At 40.0% G+C, this 20,602-nt stretch overlaps 1 protein-coding gene across 3 annotated transcripts in view; it reads left to right on the top strand.

Annotated features, from left to right (window-relative positions):
• Positions 1 to 20,602, top strand: part of LOC127415930 (disabled homolog 1-like) — a 296,379-nt gene that overhangs the window by 234,281 nt on the left and 41,496 nt on the right. For 2 of the 3 annotated variants that reach the window (XM_051654944.1, XM_051654945.1), the window contains exons 6-9: positions 10,965 to 11,084; positions 12,269 to 12,307; positions 14,951 to 15,013; positions 18,480 to 18,533. In XM_051654944.1, the coding sequence (XP_051510904.1) occupies positions 10,965 to 11,084; positions 12,269 to 12,307; positions 14,951 to 15,013; positions 18,480 to 18,533 (276 nt within the window). The remainder of the gene's footprint in view (positions 1 to 10,964; positions 11,085 to 12,268; positions 12,308 to 14,950; positions 15,014 to 18,479; positions 18,534 to 20,602) is intronic. The other variant, XM_051654946.1, reaches the window with a different exon arrangement.

The following is a 20,602-nucleotide window of genomic DNA, read 5'->3' as shown; positions in this document are numbered from 1 at the left end:
TTGGTACCATGGTCAAGTTATGGTTTGGTAATCCAGGGTACTTTGATATATACTGTACCTTGGTTCTGAACTATTTAAATGTCCATGTACCATTGCATTACACATGATAGTCCAAGGTGTTTCAAAGAATGGTATTAGCATGATACATATCCAAAGAATCATGGTATTGTCATGGTGCATATCCAAAAGGCATTGTATTACCATGGCATGTGTCCAAAATATCATGATATTACCATGGTGTCATGTGTTGAAATCATGGTAATACCATGGTACTTTTTTGTAAGTGTGTTTTGTTTCTGCCATTTCTTCTCTTCCTCTCTTCCTTTTTCTCTCACATTATTTCCCTCATCTTTTCCTCTCTTCCTTTATTTCCTGTAAATTCTCTCTTTCTTTCTCACGTCTGCTCATATTGCCTTAACCAGCAGTGTGAGTCTGCTGGAGTATAGGCAGCAGGAAATTACCCAAGGCAAATTGTGAGGGCAAACGTTCACTTCACATTTTATCCATGTGTATTTATTGAGATATTAGTGGCATTTAGGCTGCTCTGGGCAAAAGATACATTTTTTTTTATGTTAACATGGAGCTTTGATGCTAACTACAAAGAGTGAAGTTTGTTCTTACCCAACCCTTTCAAATGAAAAGCACTTTGTTCTATCACCTCTCATCTGGCAGATTTAAGAGCCACAGAAGCAAAGGTTAAGAGGTCCACTTCTTTTTATACTATACTTATTCTCTGAAGTGCATGAAGAAACATAGAAGTGATACAGTTGATCTTCAGCATGGATCCCTGTTGAAAACAATGTGTAAAGAGCAGGGTTCCCACGGTCATGGAAAACGTCTCGGTACGTAACATTGGTTCCCTGAAGGGAACGAGATGCGGCATATGATCATTATGGGACACTGTCCAAGTGTCATGTTGTCTGAAGCCCTTATGCAATCACACCAATTTATTGGCTGATTGTGCTAAAGTGACGCCCTCTAGGGAGCTACGTCACGGGCTCCATAAATGTGCTCGCTTTCGTGCCAAAAGGCACAAGCCTATGCAGCTGCTAGAGTGTATGGCCAGCTACGCAGCATCTCGTTCCCCTCTGGAAAACCAAGGTTACATACATAACTGAGACGTTCCCTTTCATGGAACTCGAGCTGCATATGATTGCTATGGGAATGAAATAAATTCACGCCACGCGAACAGTAGTTGGCAACTGTCTAAGTCTGTGTGGCAAGCATAGAGTGGCGCACAAGCAAGCTAAAGCATCTAAATAAAAGGAATTATGAATTTACTCCTGTTCCAACAGAGAGAACCTGGGAAGCAGGAGTCAAACCCTCGTCCAGATTATAAAATCGAACAAATGTATGTGGAGAGGACCACTTTTCTGCCATAAAAATGTCCTCCAAGGACACACCTCTAGCCAAAGCCCATGTGAATGCCATGCTCCTTGTAGAATGGCAAAGATTTTACCCAAAGGCAAAGATAAACCGTGCGCTTCATAAGCAATTGAAATCGCATCGATAAGCCAATGAGACAGTCTTTGCTTGGACACTGAAACACCTCTGTTGCAGCCACCAAAGCACACAAAACATGGCATGGCACGAGCAGCACCGTGAACATCTCCAGACAGTGTATGTGTTAATCCAGCCACTGGTGTATACAGCGTCTCAAACCACTGAGGAGGCGTCTGTCATTACCACTTAGCAGCGACACACCTGTCCCAATGGAACACCTGATATCAGAAAACTGGTCCGTTTCCATGGCAGCAGGGCCTGGTAGTACCCACGCGTCACTCTGAAGGGACGAAGCGCATGCCTCAGTGGTTGAAGTCCCTTTGTGGAGTTCATCCAGCACTGAAAAATATCTTGCATGCAGCAAGCCCAGGGGAATGACAGCGGATGCCGTGATTATGAGTCCCAAAAGCCTGTGAAATGTTCTTGCAGGGAGAGCATGTCTGAACATCGCTAGATACTGGCGTAATGACAGAACGCAAGCTGAAGACAGGCACGCCTGCATTGCCCATGAGTTTAGCTCCATACCTAGAAACATAGTTGTTGCCTTGGCAACAGGGCGCTCTTGTCTAGGTTTACTCACAGCTCTAGATTGCTCAAATGGCTAAGAATGACACCTCAGTGTTGGGCAGCCAGACTGTCTGAGTGAGCTAACACCAACCAATCGCTGAGATAATTTAAAATGTGGATGCCTTAAAGCCTCAAGGGTGTCAGAGCTGCATCCATGCATTTCATAAAAGTGCGTGGTGCCAGAGAAAGTCCAAACAGAAGGGCGCAAAATTGTTTTGCTTTAATAGCGAATCTGAGAAAGTGCCTGTGCTTCAGCACAATATGAATATGGAAATAAACGTCCTTCAAATCTATTGTCACAAACCAGTCCCCCGGCTGTACTTGTGACATTATTTGTTTCTGCATCAACATTCTGAATTGACATTTCATTAGAGTGAAATTCAGATGTCTCAAATCCAGAATTGGATGCAAGCCACCATGATATAACCATGCTCTACCATCCGAATTACCCATTTTGAAACATTTTGCAACTGCTGCCAAGCCACTAGATGGCCAGACAGAGAAATTAATTCATGGCTCTCTCCCGTAGCGCAAAGTGTAACCAATAGATGGTGCTCTTGGCTTACTTTTGGCAACTGTTCTACAATCAGTGGAACAGCGGAAGAAGACCCCTGTGCCTTCACTACTACATATGATTGAATGAGAATAAATAATGTTTTGCCTGTATTATATCCAGGCATGTATAAAAAACACCCTGAAGTGTCTACAGCAGTTGAACAGGGATGAATGTAGGGAGAATTGCCTTTATTATTTCTAGGCATGCATAAAAACTGCCCTGATGTGTGTATACAGGGTCCAGTTTCGTTCACTGAATGGGGCACCCTTCGTTATGCAGCAAGCTCATCAGGCTCATGTTTAGACCTATTATTGTTGTACCTCAAGTTATATTACGCATGCCTCGAAACCCTTGGTCATGGACGCAGAGGCAAATCTCAAGCTGAAAATATTCAATGCTCATCCGCCAGTGCAAATTACGGGGGAAACTGAGCTAAATTGTTGTACTGAAAAACGAGTTAGACACTAAATCGGTCCCAGCATAAAATGGGGGAACAACGTGTAGTACTTGAGACAAAGTGCTTTTGCACACTGGATAGAAAATTATGTTGAGAATGTTCAACAATAATGGGGTGACAGACACAAATTTGAGTATCCAAGGCGTGAAGAACGGCGAACATGACTTGATAGTGAACTCCGCTTCATCAATAAATACTTTAGCGGGCTTCAGCTGGTCAGAAAACATGCTGTTCTTTGAACGTCTGTGAGATACAATCAATTCATAGAAGGATGCACAAAGTCCAATGTCTATCACCCTCACAAACAAAAGCATTGCCTTGACTAACTCGTTCCCCAGCTCGAGCCTTGAGGGGAAATCGAGGGAAAGTCCAGACGTAGCCAGTGAACTCAAAAAGGCATTCCTTAACACGCGCTTGGTTGGACTGCAAAACCATCATGTGTAGATCCAACAGCTGTCTGAAAAGAGCGACATCCATGCAGCCATCGGCAAATCGAGCAGAAATAGCAGTGCACATCTCTTCTCTGGCCAGAATGATTGCGTGATCCACGAAACGGGCGAAAGAAAATACAATTTAAAATACTTAGCATCTTCTGATAGTATCCCGAGAGAATAATGGCACCAGCGAAGCACTCCTCCATTGCCTTATTCATGTGCATTCTCCCAGAACGACACAGAAAGAAACAATAGGGACAAAGTGTCACAGTTTGTCACCTTTCTGTTCATAAGGACTCTTATTTTGACATAGTTATTGTCTTCTGTTTTTAGTTTGCCCCATACTATATTTCCCATGTTGCATTGCCCTCATCACAGCCATCTGTTCCCCATCTTCCTCACCTGTTACCTGTTCCCTCATCAATCACCTGTTTCCTTGTATGTTCCTAAGATTGTTGTTCCTTATGTGTTAATATTACTATTTAGTTCTTTGTATTGCTCCATGTTTGTATTCACCTTCTTCATCATCTCCATTAAAAAGCCTGCGTTTAGATCCATCGTCTCTCATCTCATCTCTACAACATGTTACAGAAGTACTGACTTCACAAATGGATCTAACAGCTGTTCGAATTCTCCTCCTCACCCAAGGGGACCGGCCATTGTAAGATCATGTCCGTGAGTTCCTGGAGCTGGCAAATGTTGTACATTATGATGGCCACACTCTGATATCCTTCTTCAGAGCCCGTCTGAATGGAGCATTGAAGGCACAGCTGCCTCTGGCGGACCCTCACTGGACATTATGCGAGTTCGTGGAATTGGCTCTTAATCTAAGTGGCTCACCTTTCACTGTAAGGGAAGAGAAAGAGGACATTTATTTTCCCCCCACAGAGAATGCCCCACAGGCTTCCACGGCTCCTTCCTCCTGGCCTTCCACGGCTCCTTCCACTGCTCTTTGCTCCAAGCCTTCCACAGCTCCTTGCTCCAAGCCTTTCACAGCTCCTTGCTCCAAGCCTTCCACGGCTCCCTGCTCCAAGCCTTCCACGGTTCCTTGCTCCAAGCCTTTCACAGCTCCTTGCTCCAAGCCTTTCATGGCTCCCTGCTCCAAGCCTTCCACGGCTCCTTGCTCCAAGCCTCCTATGGCCAATGAGCCAATGGCCATGCCTGCCACGGTCAACGAGCCAACGCTCACGCCTGTGTAGGATTATCCACGAACGAAGCCATCAAATGAACACAACACCAAATTCCACAGATCAGAGAGAGCCCCCACCAAGCCATTAGAGAATCATAAAAACGAATCCATGGTGCCTAAATTGCTGAAGGAGACTGACTCTACCATTCCTGCTTAATCTCAAACTAGGGTTTGTAATGACAGAGCTAACCCATATGGACAACCCTTCTTTGTTCCACAAACTTAAACCCTCTGTAAGACCAAATGGCCAAGTAAGACCTTGTGACCTTAAATGCATAAATCCACAGCCATATCAGGAAATGGAGACTCGTGAAGGAATCCATGAACATTGTACCTTCAACAAGTTAACCCTCTAAAATGTACAGAATGCATTTAATCTACAATGTACACAATACCTAGCCTTGCTAGGTAATTCTGAAAATTACTTTGACCTGTGATTACTTTTATAACTGACAAATTAATGATTAGAGCCGATGTACCTTTTAAAATGTGTAATGATTTGTTATCACTTCTAACTAACAAATCGATGATTATAATCTTTAAATCTTGTACTATTCAAGGCTTCACCTGTTAAAATGCCCTGACAATCAGGTTTCTCATAACGTGTAATGTATTATCCGTGTTGTAAAACCAATGATATGGTAATCAGGGATTTTCATGTTTTGTTACTTACACGTGTAATATTTATGAAAGTATGTCATATTTAGTATATAAATGCTTGCTTGTTTACGTAGAGAATGTTGATGACAACGAATGTCATGTCTCCTGCAACGTTTTCAAGATATAAAAGTTCATGATTAAACATTCACTATTTTGAGCGGGAGTTGAAAGAATCCTGTACACACAAAGGACTGTAAATCAACTCTGAAAAAGATAGACCAGTCGATCATGTGACTCTGAAAAGTCACTTTTGATTGGCTTAGGATGCCTTTGGGGTGTGGCCAATGTCAGTTCAAATGTTTCCAAAACAGGAAGAACGTGCTTTCTTCTCACTTGCTTCTGCTCTCTTGGAATCCTCTCTTGGAACCGTCGCTTGGTCTCCTCTCTTTGGCTCTCTTGCTTCTTCCTAATTCTCCATGCCATGTAGTGTCCAAGGACAACTCAGGACACAAAAGTCCCGAGGAAGCCTCTCACTCTCTGCTCTGCGGTTCAAGACATCCAACGGGAGTCACTAGTCCTTCTTGCAGAAGGCCTCGCTTCATCCAGACAATAACTATCCGATCATAACAGAAGTCCAAAACATCGACGGAACAAACTTTCTACAAAGAGCCAAAGAACCAAGCAACACAAAGAACGCAACGCAAGGAAACGCAACGACACGCAAGTACATCTCCAGACTTTTGCTCAAAGTGCTGGTGTATTAGTTAAATACTTTGGGTAATCCGATTGCAAATCGATGTAGACTCAAAGAAGGATAAATTGTTCTTAAGGCATTGTCACCAGACTCCATAAAGTTCATTTTCTCTGTATTGATGATTTATTTCACATTCTGTCACTACTCACCAACCTGTTTCATGTTTTATGTGTTAGATTAGTTTATGTTTAGAATAGCAATAAAGTTTGTCTGTATTCAAAGATAATTTGACTGTGGTATATTTTGATAAATAATCTCATCCCTGTTTTTAAAAGATTTCTCTTCAAAGCTGTACCTAAATATGTGTAATATTATTTTCAATAAGCCATGATAATAATATTACTCCAATAAGAGAATTAATCATAATTCCCTTATTAAAGCTAATTCCTTACAATAGAAATTGTTGTATTACGAGACGTTGTATTATGATTTTAATGGTGGAGAATTTTATTCAGACAAATAATCTAGTTATTTGTCATTTATCTAATTTATAATGGTTGTCGAACATGATCAATTCCATTATAAATTTCCTTACATAATAATGTAGAATAAGGACAGTTTAATTTAATTCCTAGCTCACACATACTGTTTATCTTACATATAATGGTGAAGGCACGTGGGCATTTTAACCCATCCCGTGCACACTTATACTACCAAGTTTCCCTACATATAATGGTGGTCGAATGCAGCCAAGATTCGTAAACAAATGAATTAATTATTTATATATAAATTTGCTACACCTGCCATGGCCAACGAGCCAACGCTCACGCCTACCACGGCCAACGAGCCAACGTTCACGCCTGCCACGGTCAACGAGCCAACGCTCATGCCTGCCACGGCCAATGAGCCAATGCTCACGCCTGCCACGGCCAACGAGCCAATGCCCACGCCTGCCACGGCCAACGAGCCAACACCCACATCTGCCACAGCCAACGAGCCAATGCCCACACCTGCCACGGCCAATGAGCCAGCGTTGCAAGCCTCGTTTTTCTCAGAGCCAGCATTGCAAGCCTCGTCTGTCCCAGAGCCAGTGATGCAAGACTCGTCTGTCCCAGAACCAGCGTTGCAATCCTCGTCCATCCCAGAGCCAGCGTTGCAAGCCTCGTCCATCCCAGAGCCAGCTCTAGCTGAGCTATTAGACCTGGAGTTGGTTCCCGCCCTTGTGCCCACCCCGAGTACCCTTCCTCCTCGACTGGTTCTGTCCAGCCCCTCTACTCCACTGGTTCCGTCCAGCATCATGGACTTCCTGGTTCCGTCCAGCACAATGGTCCTTCCTCCTCTACTGGTTCCGTCCAGCATGATGGTCCTTCCTCCTCTGCTGGTTCCATCCAGCACTATGGTCCTTCCTCCTCCACTGGTTCCATCCAGCACGATGGCCCTTCCTCCTCCGCTGGTTCCGTCCAGCACGATAGCCCTTCCCCCTCTGCTGGTTCTGCCAAGGACATTAGCTGCTCCCCAAGTCACCGGCTCAAACATCGCCCCCTGTGACATCACAGACGAAGGGAACTTAGACACTCCGACTCTGCCTAGGCCCTCCAAGCCCTGGACTCCACCTTGACCCTCCAATCCCTCGACATCACCTCGGCTCTATGATCCTTCAGCTCCACCATGGTCCTCCAGCCTATTGCCTTGACCGGGGTTCCTCGTCCCTCCAGCTCCACCTTGGTCTGTTGGTCACCTGGCTCCGCCTTGGCTCTGCGATCCTTTGGCTCCACCAGGGACCTCCATCCCTATGGCTCCACCTTGGTCCTCAGTCCCACCAGCTCCGCCTCAGTCTTCCGATCCCCCAGCTCCACCTTGGTCCTCCGAGCCTCCGGCGGTGCCTTAGTCCTCCGAGCCTCCAGCTCCACCCTGGTCCTTCAAGCCTTTGGCTACACTCTGGTCTCCAAGTTCTCCAGTTCTGCCCCTCGAGCCTTTCACGGCTCTGTCTTCCATGGCTCCACCCCCGAGCCTCTCACGGCTCCGCCTTCCATGGCTCCACTCTTTGAGCCTCTTATGGCTCCGCCTGCCTTCATCGAGCCTCCCTCGCCTCCACCCCCTAAGTCTCCACCTCCTGCGAACAAATCACCTCCTAAGCCTCCTGACCCTGTCCTTGCTCTGTGGCCACCTCCCAGGCCTCCTGACCCTGTCTTTGCTCTGTGGCCACCTTCCAGGCCTCCTGACCCAATCCCTGCCCTGAGGCCACCTCCCAGGCTCCCTGACCCAATCCCTGCCATGAAGACTCCTCGCTGGCCACCTGATCATCCGCCAATTCCACCTTGGCCTCAATATTGACCCCTGGACCCTTCCTTGTCATCTGCTTCATCCTGCCCTCCTTATTCATCTTTGGGTGCCAGGAGTCACAGTTTGTCACCTTTCTGTTCATAAGGACTCATATTTTGACATGGTTATTGTCTTCTGTTGTTAGTTTGCCCCATACTACATATCCCATGTTGCACTACCCTCATCACAGCCATCTGTTCCCCATCTTCCTCACCTGTTCCCTGTTCCCTCATCAATCATCTGTTCCCCATCTTCCTCACCTGTTCCCTGTTCCCTCATCAATCATATTTTATATATATATATATATATATATATATATATATATATATATATATATATATATATATACCCTCTAGTTTCACTCACTTGTTGTCAGTTCTTATGTTTCCTTGTATGTTCCTAAGATCGTAGTTCCTTATGTGTTAATATTACTATTTAGTTCTTTCTATTGCTCCATGTTGTTGTTTCATCTCCATTAAAAAGCCTGAATTTAGATCCATCATCTCTCATCTCATCTCTACAACATGTTACACAAAGGGTCCCATTTTGTTTCCTTACTGTCCAATGACGAATTCTCTCATACAGCGTTTTTTAATGGCAACAGCTCACGATGCACATGGTCTCTAGCATGCTTTGTTTGTTAGAAAATCGCCACTGAGCTAGGCCTCAGAGCATGTTTAACGAGACTCACGCTTTAGCTCAGGGAGAGGGCGACAAACACAAGAAGGATTCCGGTGTCCATTCGCACCCCTATCTTCTCAGACACAAAGCTGAAATCCCAAAATCCAGCATACGGAGCTCCAAATCTGGAGGCCATAGAACTGAAACGAGTGGGGATAATGCCTCATGGTGAGAAATTGCGAGTCTCGACAAAGTGCCGTTGTCCTCATCGGTCCCTTGTAATGTTTGGAAAAACCACATTGAAATTTCTCTGAAATTTACTCTGTGTCAACAACATCCTTACGCGTTTGCCACTCAAAAGGGAGAAAAATAATTCTCACGGCTTAGACAATTCATGCAGTGAAGAACAGAAAATTTGACTCGATGGTGCAAAAGCAAGAGCCATTATGGAACCTGTGATGTAGCCCATTAGGGGGTGTCGCTTAAGCACCATCAGCCAATAAATTGCCGTGATGTATAATGGCTTCAGACCACGTGACAAACCAGGCTTGGAAAATTCATGGATAATGACTTCCAATCTTAAAAAAGAATGGGGGAATTCATGGAAATTTCAATAGTGACTGTATATGTTTCTTGGCTAGAAACTGCTCTTTGTGTGTGAAATCTCTGAAAATAATTAAAATAATTATTAAAATTTTCAAAAGTTTTTCCGTTAGTCATAATAGGTTCATTATTAACTTTTTAAGCCTTTTTTTATATTAAGTAATATTAAGAATATATATATATATATATATATATATATATATATATATATATATATATATATATATATATATATATATATATAAATTAATCTTTAAGACTACATACTTTTGAATATTTCAAATGGATATATTATTTAAGTGAATATCGTTTTATTTGATATTTTGTATTTTTAAGAGAAAAAATTGTATTTAGAAAGTGAGCTTGTTTACATGGACACTAGAAAAGCTGTTTATTGCAAGAAAGCTGCTTAAGTCTGGGAAGCGGTGTTCTCGTTTACATGCTCTTTGCTCGCAACTTTCTCTTGACTCCCTTATACACGCTCGGGAAGCAGCTTTCTCCAAAGCCACGTACTTTCCCCATGATGCTTGTATAAATAATAAACATCCCAGAAAGACTTCACTATTTTATTCTTTGTTGCTTTGCTTTATTTCCAGATATTCCAGAGTTGTTGTTGTGTTTGTTTCCTTAATTTTGCATCATGATCTGCAGCAGAATTGTGCTGCATTAGTAGGGTTTCCCTCTTATGTCAAACTCTGGGATTCCCCCAATGTACTTGAGCAGGGACTTGATACGCGGGTGTGAGGGTCAGTAGTCAATATTTTAAATTGCTGTGTATAAATGCATATATTTTATAGTGCATGTGTTTTTCCAGGTGTTGACTTGTTGATATGATGTATCGCCCTATCAAGCACTCTTAAAAAACCTGTTAGAATGTTGCTAATGTGTTACATAAGCCGCGTTTTCCGGGAGAAGCCCAAGTGTGTTAAACTGCTTTCTATTAATCCCTTAAACAGCATAAGGATAACAGCACTCTTGTTTACATGATGTTTCAGGAACCTGCTTTCTGCAAAAACCCTGGAATAAACAGTTTTCTTAAGTGCATGTAAATGTGGTTAGTGTTTTTACTTTAGATTATAGAGTATTACAATAGTCAATTGCATACATAATATGCATTAGGTTCATGGCCATTAATTTTTAAAGAAGTAGAAGAGCACGGTCCTAGACAGTCTTTTGACAGTAAAATCATGTTATTTTGATGCTTTCAGATGTGTTTAATGTACTTTTTTATGTATTTGGAAAAATGGTAAAAACTGTTACACTGCAGGTTTGTGACTTTACACGTCTACATCTTCAACATCCCTTCGGAAATGGTGTTGGAAAGGCTTAGACCACCATTACAGAATCTTACTCCAACTTCTCCCAGACTTTGTCTCTAAAAATCTGTCCATCTATCTCTCTCTCCCATGTATTCCCAGGCTGAGCCAGTGATCCTTGACCTTCGTGACCTTTTCCAGTTGATTTATGAGATTAAGCAGAGGGAGGAGATTGAGAAGAAAGCTCAGAAGGACAAGCAATGTGAACAAGCTGTTTATCAGGTAACACGCTTGGATGAAATATTCACACTCACATACACACAAACTCCCAAAGAGAATTCAGAATATCTAACGTGCCTTTATTGCTCAGTCATAAAAACACCTGCATATACATCAGCAGACGAATGAGAGCACCATAAAAATGAAACAACAAATAAACAACTCAAAACTAAATGTAATGAAATATAGAATACAAAAGGGTGAAAATATGGAAAACAAAGCCATTTTCAAGATGGCATATGTATTATTTATTTCAGAGAATAATGTGATTAGATTCATATAAGGCAGCTCTTTCGACTTCCTCTCTCTCCCCTGTCTTTCTCTGTCTGTTGAATCTCTGTGTCTGTGTTGATGATGATTTTCCTCACACTGCTTTCTCAGTTAAGACAAAATCACCCCTCTTTGGCTGTGCAAGCCACATCTCTGTTACTATTTCCATCGCCAGATGTTAAAAATGTCCTTTACTTCTGTTTTTCCATACACTACGAGTCTAAAGTTTGTACACACCTACTCATTCTTGTATTATGACAAATATTGAGTCTATTTAGTCATAAAGTATTGCTAAAATATATAATGAAATAACACAAATGGAAGTAAAGGAATAATTTAGTAACCAAAATTGTTAAAGAAATCAAAACTACCTTAAACCTAATCTTCAAATTCTCCTTTTGCTTGAATTATAGCTCTGCACACACTGTGCATTCTCTCAGTCAAATTAATGAAGTGTGTCTTGAAATATTTTTTTACATAGTAAAACAGTATTGAAGGAGTTCCCATGTATGTGACTTGTTGGCTTCTTTTTTTTTTTTTCCCATTATGTAGTCTAACTAACTAACTAACTAACTATATATACATTATATATATATATATATATATATATACAGTATATGTGTGTGTGTGTGTGTGTGTGTGTGTGTGTGTGTGTTAGATTTGTAAATAAATTCATACATAGGCACAATTGTATTAGTCTACAAAACAAATTTAATGCATTCAAGCATAAGCCTTTGGATAAAGTTTTTAAGATCATGAGAAGCATAAATTCAGTCAAGTGTGTACAAACATTTTAAGCGGTAGTGTAAGTGAGAATAAATTATCTTTTTCTTTCCCTTTCATGTTTCCCACTTCATTATATCCCTTGTTCTTTCCTTCTTCAACCTCCAATCCCCTCTATGCAATCACTCCTGCAGACTATTTTGGAGGAAGACGTGGAGGATCCTGTGTATCAGGTAATGCTTTGAAATGAACTGTTAATCATTATGTCTGCTTGAACGTACCCTCCCAAATTACTCTGCCTCTCACTGTCACTTGATCAGGGCTCCATGCTCAGTAATATGCGTTTAATCTCATTTACAGAAATAAATAATTCTGCTCTTTTTCACTCTTCCTGAATTAATAAGTCCTGTTATTTTATCATTTGTATGTAAATAAATGGTGAATCATCTCTGTATAGGTTACTGACTTTTTTACTTTTCATAAATTGGGTATATTCCGATTAAAGTGTGATGCAGTATCAGCCTTGGGAGCTTCCCTTGTTCAAACTGAAAACAGACAGCTTTAACACATCCCATCTGGGCTGCGTGTACGTGTGTCTGTGCATTTGCATGCATTGCAGTGCATTGCCTTTCCGTATTGTCCAGTGTGCATCATACAGCAAATAATGGCCTTAAGGAATCTATGGAATTAACTCAAGTAATTGCCTTTTACGGATTGTATGCAATTTGAGAATGCAAACCAGATAACTAAAACTTGTGTATGGTCCACAATTAACATTTTGCCATATCTGCCAATGGCAGGTGAATTTTGAGCCATGATGTGAATTTAGATGTTTCTTACCGGCTATACAACTCTATATCAACTAGATAAACTTTTAGTTCTAGATAAACACTTGATGGAAAATTTCCCACTGAGGTAGTTGTTTGTCATCATGACAGGTGTTTTTACTTTAGAAGAAGTTTATATGGCTTTGCATTTGATTTAAACCATGTAAGGTTGCAGTTCCTAATATAGAAAAACAGTCAAAGTAAACACACACTTTACATTCTGAGGTGCAAAACATGGCACATATAAAGTATAAGAAAAATTATATTGCAGATGCAGATTTGTGTATTTAATGACGTTTCAGACTCACGTCAAACACTGTCAAAGGCCATGAGGCAGAAACGTCTGTAAATAATAATAATAAAAAAAGAATAGTATTTTAAAGTCAATTCGAGTTATTAATTGGCCAAAGCCAATTTTTACTTGCATTTGGTACTTGATGATTATTTATTCTGGTTATTATTATTTATTATTACCCTACTTGAATATAAAGACTAGAAATAAAAAAAATATATATAAAAAAATAAATAAATAATAAAAAATAAATAACCTTTATCTGTGCTGAACAAAATAAATAGTGATAAGACTCTCGTGTAGCTTTAAATAGCAAGACTGAACGTCCAAAAGTCATTAGCGACAAAGTAGAGAAGAAATGAGAAACGTTGCCTCTAGGCCTCTATCAGTTATACACTCCATGCTTAAAAATCAATCATTTCTTGCAGTGTAGTGTAGAACTGATAAGCATTATCAATTTGCTGTTAAGAGGTCCTAGAGAAGGATTGGCCAATGGCTATAACTCTGTAACAGAATAAATTAGCCAATGGCAGTAGTTAATGGAGGAAAAAAAAAAAAAAAATGGGAAAGGCTAAGTCATTACATGTAACAAAAAATGAAAACGATTCTGCCATTTGCATTAATGTGGTCTAGAATGGACAGGAATTAGCGATTAGCTGGAATGCTGTATGCCAGAAATCGCTAGGCTATCAGGTCTCAGAGTGGTCCCTTCATTATGGAGGAATATATGACAGTTAATAGATAGAATGGGTCTACCATTCTGAAAATGGCCCTAAAGCTCAGTGGCTAGCTTTCCAAGAAACATTTTTCCATATCACTGCTATGCAAACATTAGCAGGCCTCATTAAAGAAACATGAAATGTTGTGTTTTATACTGGGATTTATTTCCTCTTAAAGTTGTAAAATGTATTTTGTTGCCCTGTTTGCAGGTACAGAAACTGTAGGGATACACAGAAAATATTAGGATAATGAAATTTTAAAGGCAGAAGTCAGACTGAATAATATGCATGAGGCATGGGGTAGCAAGAACATCTCGCAATTCCTCTTCCCTAGATGTTTTTATTTGTTATTATTTTATAAGCTGACACATAATGGAGATTTTTCTTTTTATTGAAAATGTCATAGCTGTCTGTACATAGATGTACACTGCATAAATAATTTTCCTAAACAGTATTTTTGTCCTTAAAAGAATAATAAATGTACTTGAAAAGCAAAATTGTGTAAGGTAGAAAGACTTATTCAGAGAATATATATTATATTATTTTTCTGTATTTTTCTTGTTCTAAGCATAAATCTCACGAAATTTTGTATGATTTTTATTGTCTTATTAAGTGTTATTATCTTGTGCATTTTTGCTTCTTAAGTAAATGTTTCTTGCTTGAAGGATTTTTATATACTTCACTGGAAGAAAGACAAAATACTTATTTAGAAAAAAATTTTGCAGCATACAATAGCAAAAGATTAATTAACGGTACCATAAAGCTTTGATAGGCCAGTGCATGTTTCTGAAGGTCAAGACTAGAACCTGACTTCATTTAGTCTAAAAGCCATCCATTATCCCTCAATGGTCAGTGTGTGTGTGTGTGTGTGTGTGTGTTTGGGGGGGTGCACTGCTCTACTCCTGGGGCCATAACCGCTGTTGATTCTGTCATCAATCAGTCTCTTTTCTTTTCTCTTTTCCCCTTCCATTTACCTTTTTCTGTCCCCTTTTTTACCTTTGCCTTTTTTATCTTTATCCTCTGCTGCCGATGTTGTAGTACATTGTATTTGAGGCGGGACACGAGCCCATCCGTGACCAATCAGAGGAGAGCATATATCAGGTACACTGCCAAATCCCTCCCTTGTCTTCTTAGTAATGGTGCCTGTTAAAGTGATAATTGCCTAAATTAATCAAACAGACACTTGAATAGTTGTTTACACTGAAAATGTTCACCACACAAAAAAAGGTTAAATAAATTGGCAGCTGTGCCAGAAATTTACTGTAAAAATATGTATATACACATATGATAGTTTCAGGCATTTTAGTTAATAGTTTTCCTGTTTTTTACTTATTAAAAACAGAGTATATATATTGTTTAAAAGTTTATACTGTATATTGTGTTTTTTTTTTTTTTTACTGAGGCCTATTAAAAACATTTTTTAAAAATCTGTAAAAAAATATATACATCATTTATAGTATATTTTACAGTAAAATTACATGTAATGTCTTTAAATATAACATTATTTGTTATAAAATATAACAGTTATTTACAATAGCATTTTTTTCCATTAAATTTACTAATATTTTAATAGCGTAACAACAGTTTAGTTCCATTTCTAAAATGTCCTTAAAAAAACTATGGGAAAAGGTGTCTATTTAGCTTATTAGGGAATGTTGAAATAAGTTTGGTCGCTATCCACTACACCAACGATTCTTAATCAGGGAGCCTCAGTAAACTTCCAAGGGGCCCACATCTTGAGGCTTGAGGATATCTAAAATATCTTCAAATATTGTCTTGGACAAAAGGGGCCTTTGAGTCAAAAAGGTTTCAGTCCAATCCATCAGTTTAACAAAGGCAGGCCTGTAAATGAAACTTATCATGCAACTGTTCTCAAGTTTTGATATCAAACAGCCAATAAGGTGTCACTAAACAAGCCCCCATTCTTCTTTAGAGAAGGCTTTAGAAGAAACCCAGGTTTTGATGGTACAGCTAGTGACAGCTCCACTGTGTAGCTGCCAGAGTCCCACCTGTGAATTAGAACAGAGTGCTACGCCAAGCCACACTAATTCAGCATGACGGCCCTTTCAAAGATTTACACCCAGCAATGTTTCGTGCTCTGAACGGCATGACCATGACAACAGCAGGTGTTGTATCCTCAGGTGCTTCTTTGTTTTGTCACCTGTGGCTTGAGTCACTAAAGAGACACTGCCAAGCAAAACAGTAAACACATCAGTACCCCCAACACTTTGCCAGCCTGTCTCCTGCACAACTTTGTACAGTGCCGGCTTAGGGCCAAATTCACTAAACACTTGCGCCACTTTTATGTGCTGTATTTCTGCGTAAAACCTGCATCTTATTTACTAACCACCTACAAACCAGTATAACCAGGTGTTAATTGTGCTGAAATAGCGCTGTGCCATGTTAAATAAAGCCACTGTTATTCTTTTCAGCACAAACACGCTTCCTTACGATGTCAATCAGGCTTATTATAAATTGCACCTTATTCACAAAACTGGCACAAATAAATCAGTGTCCCTTTCACACCATGCATTGCTGTAGTTAAGCCACTGAGTCTGCTGCATCCTTGACAAACTAGAACTCATAACTGATTCGCAAAAAATCTGGAATTGCTCCAGTAGTCAATTTTTGAGCATCAATCAGGTGCCAAAAAGCTCAGACAGTGCAAGAAAATAAAGCTATAAAGGGCACTATCAGAGGGTGCATTTCATTTTTAGTGAATTCCCCCCAATGTCACAGTCACTTTAGTAGCTGTGTAAAAGCATGAAACACCATCAGGGACCAAATGATCCCCCTAACCATTTAAATATGTGCATAGCTCTCGAGTGTTAACCTGACACTTCACAAACTCCTTTACTTTTTGCTGATATCAGGGCCGACACTGGAAACTCAGAGGCATGAAAGAGACGTTTGCTGTCACATCATTAAATCCAGGATCAGCTAGCACCTGATCACACCTCATATCAAAGAGGTGGATATATCACAAATCATATCACAAAGCTGGATTGGCCAAGTCAAATTTAATATGCGTGAACATGTCTTTTGATCTTCGCTAACAGCAACAAAATAGGGAAGTGTTTAGAACAAAATGAATAAAACGATATTTTTGTGTTTAATGTCCCTAGAACTTTTAGGGAAACCTTTTAGAGCAACATTGTGCAACATCTCAGAAAAATAACTGGGATGTCCAATGTTAACAATATGTATCATAAGCAGCCTTGACCTCCAGTGAACCCCTTGGGTCCCGATCAGTTATAGCTTGGGCACAGTGTAAGTATCGTAATTGAGAGTTTGGTGCTGAGCGGAGTGGGCTGAAGTATTATGGCCTGCATGGAGAAATTACTCTGTTGTGAGAGTGAGCAGCAGTTCTCTCCTCTGCCCTTTCTCCAAATGAAAATGTAAGAATGAATAATCAGTGTTGTCCTTTTGTGATCTTTGAATAAAAGAAATGGAAAGATCACTTCAAGTGTGCGATCAAATGAAAACATGGAGGCAATCAGTATCTTAGAAAGAGGGAAATTAAGAACAATGGAAAATTAAAGAGAGAAAAGAGGTGAACATAACAGACGAAGAAAGGATCTGCATCTTTACTAACCACCTAATTTGTGAAGGAAAATGCATGATACCCAATGACTGACCAAGATGATTTTCATATTATTTTAATGAATAGACCCCAAATTAAATTAAATTAAATTAAATTAAATTAAGTGTTTAAAAATAAGTCAAATGAAATGCAAAAAAATACAATTTAATTATTTATTATTATCATTACTCAACTAAACTTTAAATGTGCAATATGTAATATATTTACTGTACTAAATCATAAAATTATCATAATATGTTGTCAAAGATTTAGGAAACATGTTAAGTTGAAATACTGCTTCTCTGAAAACAGTGCTACAGCCAGTATATTCTACTTTGAAATGTCAGTTTCGGGACGGAATTTCTGTTTGTGTTTTGGCCTGTGTGATTCCGCCCACTGCCCAATTCCCAATAGTATTTAGACACCCCGGGTTTCCAGAAACAAGTTAGCAGGCAAACACAGCGCATTGCAGCCATGGAAGCCAGCAATACATCTAGCTAACATTGACAGAGTTATAAAAAATCCACATGAGCTGGTTTATAATTTGCAAACAATAAAAACATTGAAAACATATACATTAGCTGATCAACTTACAGTGTAAGGCTCGTCACTTGCCATTGTTAGTTTGCTCGTTCCTGTTGCGTGTCCTCAACCTGGCAACCCGCGTGAGCTTCAAGTCTGGGGAGGAGGGGGCGGGGAGACAACTCTCTCCAATATTTTGAATTTGGACTGTAGTACCCATTTTAAACGCTTACAGTCATTGTTTCATATTGCTCCTTTAAATATCTACTATACACTATATTCTGAATCTTGCGTTGCATTATTAATTAACACACATTCTTTACAAACAAGCTCTCCTTTGACATATCCAGCAGACATTCAAATTTGCATTCTTTCACCTTGTTAGTTCTCCTGCTGAAATCTAAACTAATGGTAACTTGTCATTTCAACTGTGCATTTGGCTGGGCTCCCTGTCCACACCAGGTCCCTACCAGCCAACAAAAGGAGGGAGTTTATGACGTCCCAAAGCGACATCCAGTGAGTGGACCTGTGTGTGTTTGTACATGTGACTGCCCTTTGCCTCTCTCTGGCAAATCTTTTCAGTATGTGAACCACCAAGCATCAAGCATGTCCCCCTCGCTGTTTTTAAGTCCTGTGTGGAGTTCAGCTGCACCTGTTCCCTGGCTTTCAGTAAATCACAGACTGTACTTTGCCCTGTGTTTGTGTTTTTGGCTGGTTGTGTATTTGTGTGATTTTGCATTTTTCTTTCTTAATGGCTGTTCTTCTTTTGTGTGTGTGCGTGCGTGTGTGTGTGTGAGAGAGAGAGAGAATCTAAAGGTCAATGGGGTGGTTATATGTGATTGGTCAGTTTTGCATGTTTTACACTTGCCTTCACTTCATGAAAATGGCTGCTGGTGGATTCATGATACCACTCCAGGCTTGTAGATCTCAATTGTAAGGTGCTGTAAGTGATTTTCTATGGAATGGCACTCAGGAAATGTTCTTATTACCTGCCAGATCTCACTGAATTAGGTGTTCTGATATATCACACCTGTCTCTGTGACACCCTTAGGCTCTGTACTCTTAGCAAAAATGTGACCGTGGGTCAGATTATTTGTTTAGCCAATCAGAAGAATTGGAGGCGTTTTCTGACCGTCAATCATTTTGCAAATTCACAGAGCAGCCCATATATGGGAAGAAGGAAGCTGAGAGAGTTGTAGTTGAAGCAGATCATTCAACTTACATGATATTCAGCTTCAGTTGTCTGTGGCTAGTTTGTCATGCAAGATTGCTAAATTGCTATGGTTGCTTTTGACAACTTTGACAACATTGAGATAACTGCTGCACTTCTGCTCCATCTCTGATTACAACGGTCTCAACGATACAAAGGTATCTTTGGAGGGTGGAGTTTTGGAAGGAGGAGGCGTGTCTTATTCAGTGGCTAAGCTTGGCGGAAGTTCCAGAATGGCTAATATTGCTTACAGCACCTTTAATACCACACCATGAATGTCACGGAATCATGCGTGATCTACAATAAAAGATGACAAATATGTGTAGTGTCTATGGTGACAGTTAAGAAATTTAAATGAGAGATGGCAAACCAGTCACACCAAATTTTGGTCGAAAATTTGCACACAAAAAAAAAAAAAAAAAATAAAAAATAAACATTTGCTCTCTTTCTTTAAATAGCAGATGATATTTATTGTTTGGCTTTTCGGCCTCAACGTTTACATTTTGATATAAAATGGTTGATTTTCCATGTTCTGGCCAGTGTCTTTGCTGTCTGTACCTTTCTTGTGTTATAGCTGCTCTGTTTATTCAGTCTTAGCTAAGCTAAATGCCTAAACCCCTCATCTCTACCACCCTCCCCAACACATACAACTCCATTATCGCCTCTCTTACCCTGCAGTTGGTTGAGTCTAATATTGGTGTCCTCAATACAGTATTTATTTATTTATTTAGTTTTAGTTTTTCTAGACCTAGAAAACAATGCTCCAGCTCAGTTGGAATTTTCTCATCTAAGCCCTCGTATCATCCTGTGCCTCTGTCTGACGTCTCTGCCCAAATATTCCATAATATTTTCAAACACCTTCTCACACTTTTTTGTCTTTCTCTTGCTCACATTTTCAGCCTTCTTCCTCTCTCCCTTTTCAATATAAGTTGTGTGGCCTCCTGATCCTACATCACCATTTTTTCATTCCTGTCCAAGCAAAATCTGCACAGCTGCAACCCATAAAATAACTCTTTCAGCTCTACAGAATTGGCTTTAGAACTGTAAAGCTGTATATCTGTTTTGTGTTGTAAGTCTTCAGGAATATTTTGCTAGTGCACAGGCCTTGTAGCTCGGCATTATTATTTAACCATTTTCAATTGTATTTTTTTTTTCTTTTTTTTTTTCAAACCAAACATTGGGGTGATTTCTTAAACAGTTAACCCACTTGAGTACGGCATTTCATTGCAAAAAACAAAACAAAAACTATATCTTATTTACTAACCACCCACAATCAGATTTAACCAGGGGCTATGTTCGCAAGTTTAGCACTGCATCAGGCTTATTTAAATTAAGTCGTTGACTATTTTTTTTAGTGCAAACGGAAAATTGTGCA

The sequence above is a fragment of the Myxocyprinus asiaticus genome, chromosome 25 (genome assembly GCF_019703515.2).
Source record: "Myxocyprinus asiaticus isolate MX2 ecotype Aquarium Trade chromosome 25, UBuf_Myxa_2, whole genome shotgun sequence".
Classification (NCBI taxonomy): Eukaryota; Metazoa; Chordata; class Actinopteri; order Cypriniformes; family Catostomidae; genus Myxocyprinus; species Myxocyprinus asiaticus.
This window is presented reverse-complemented; position numbering and strand designations above follow the sequence as displayed.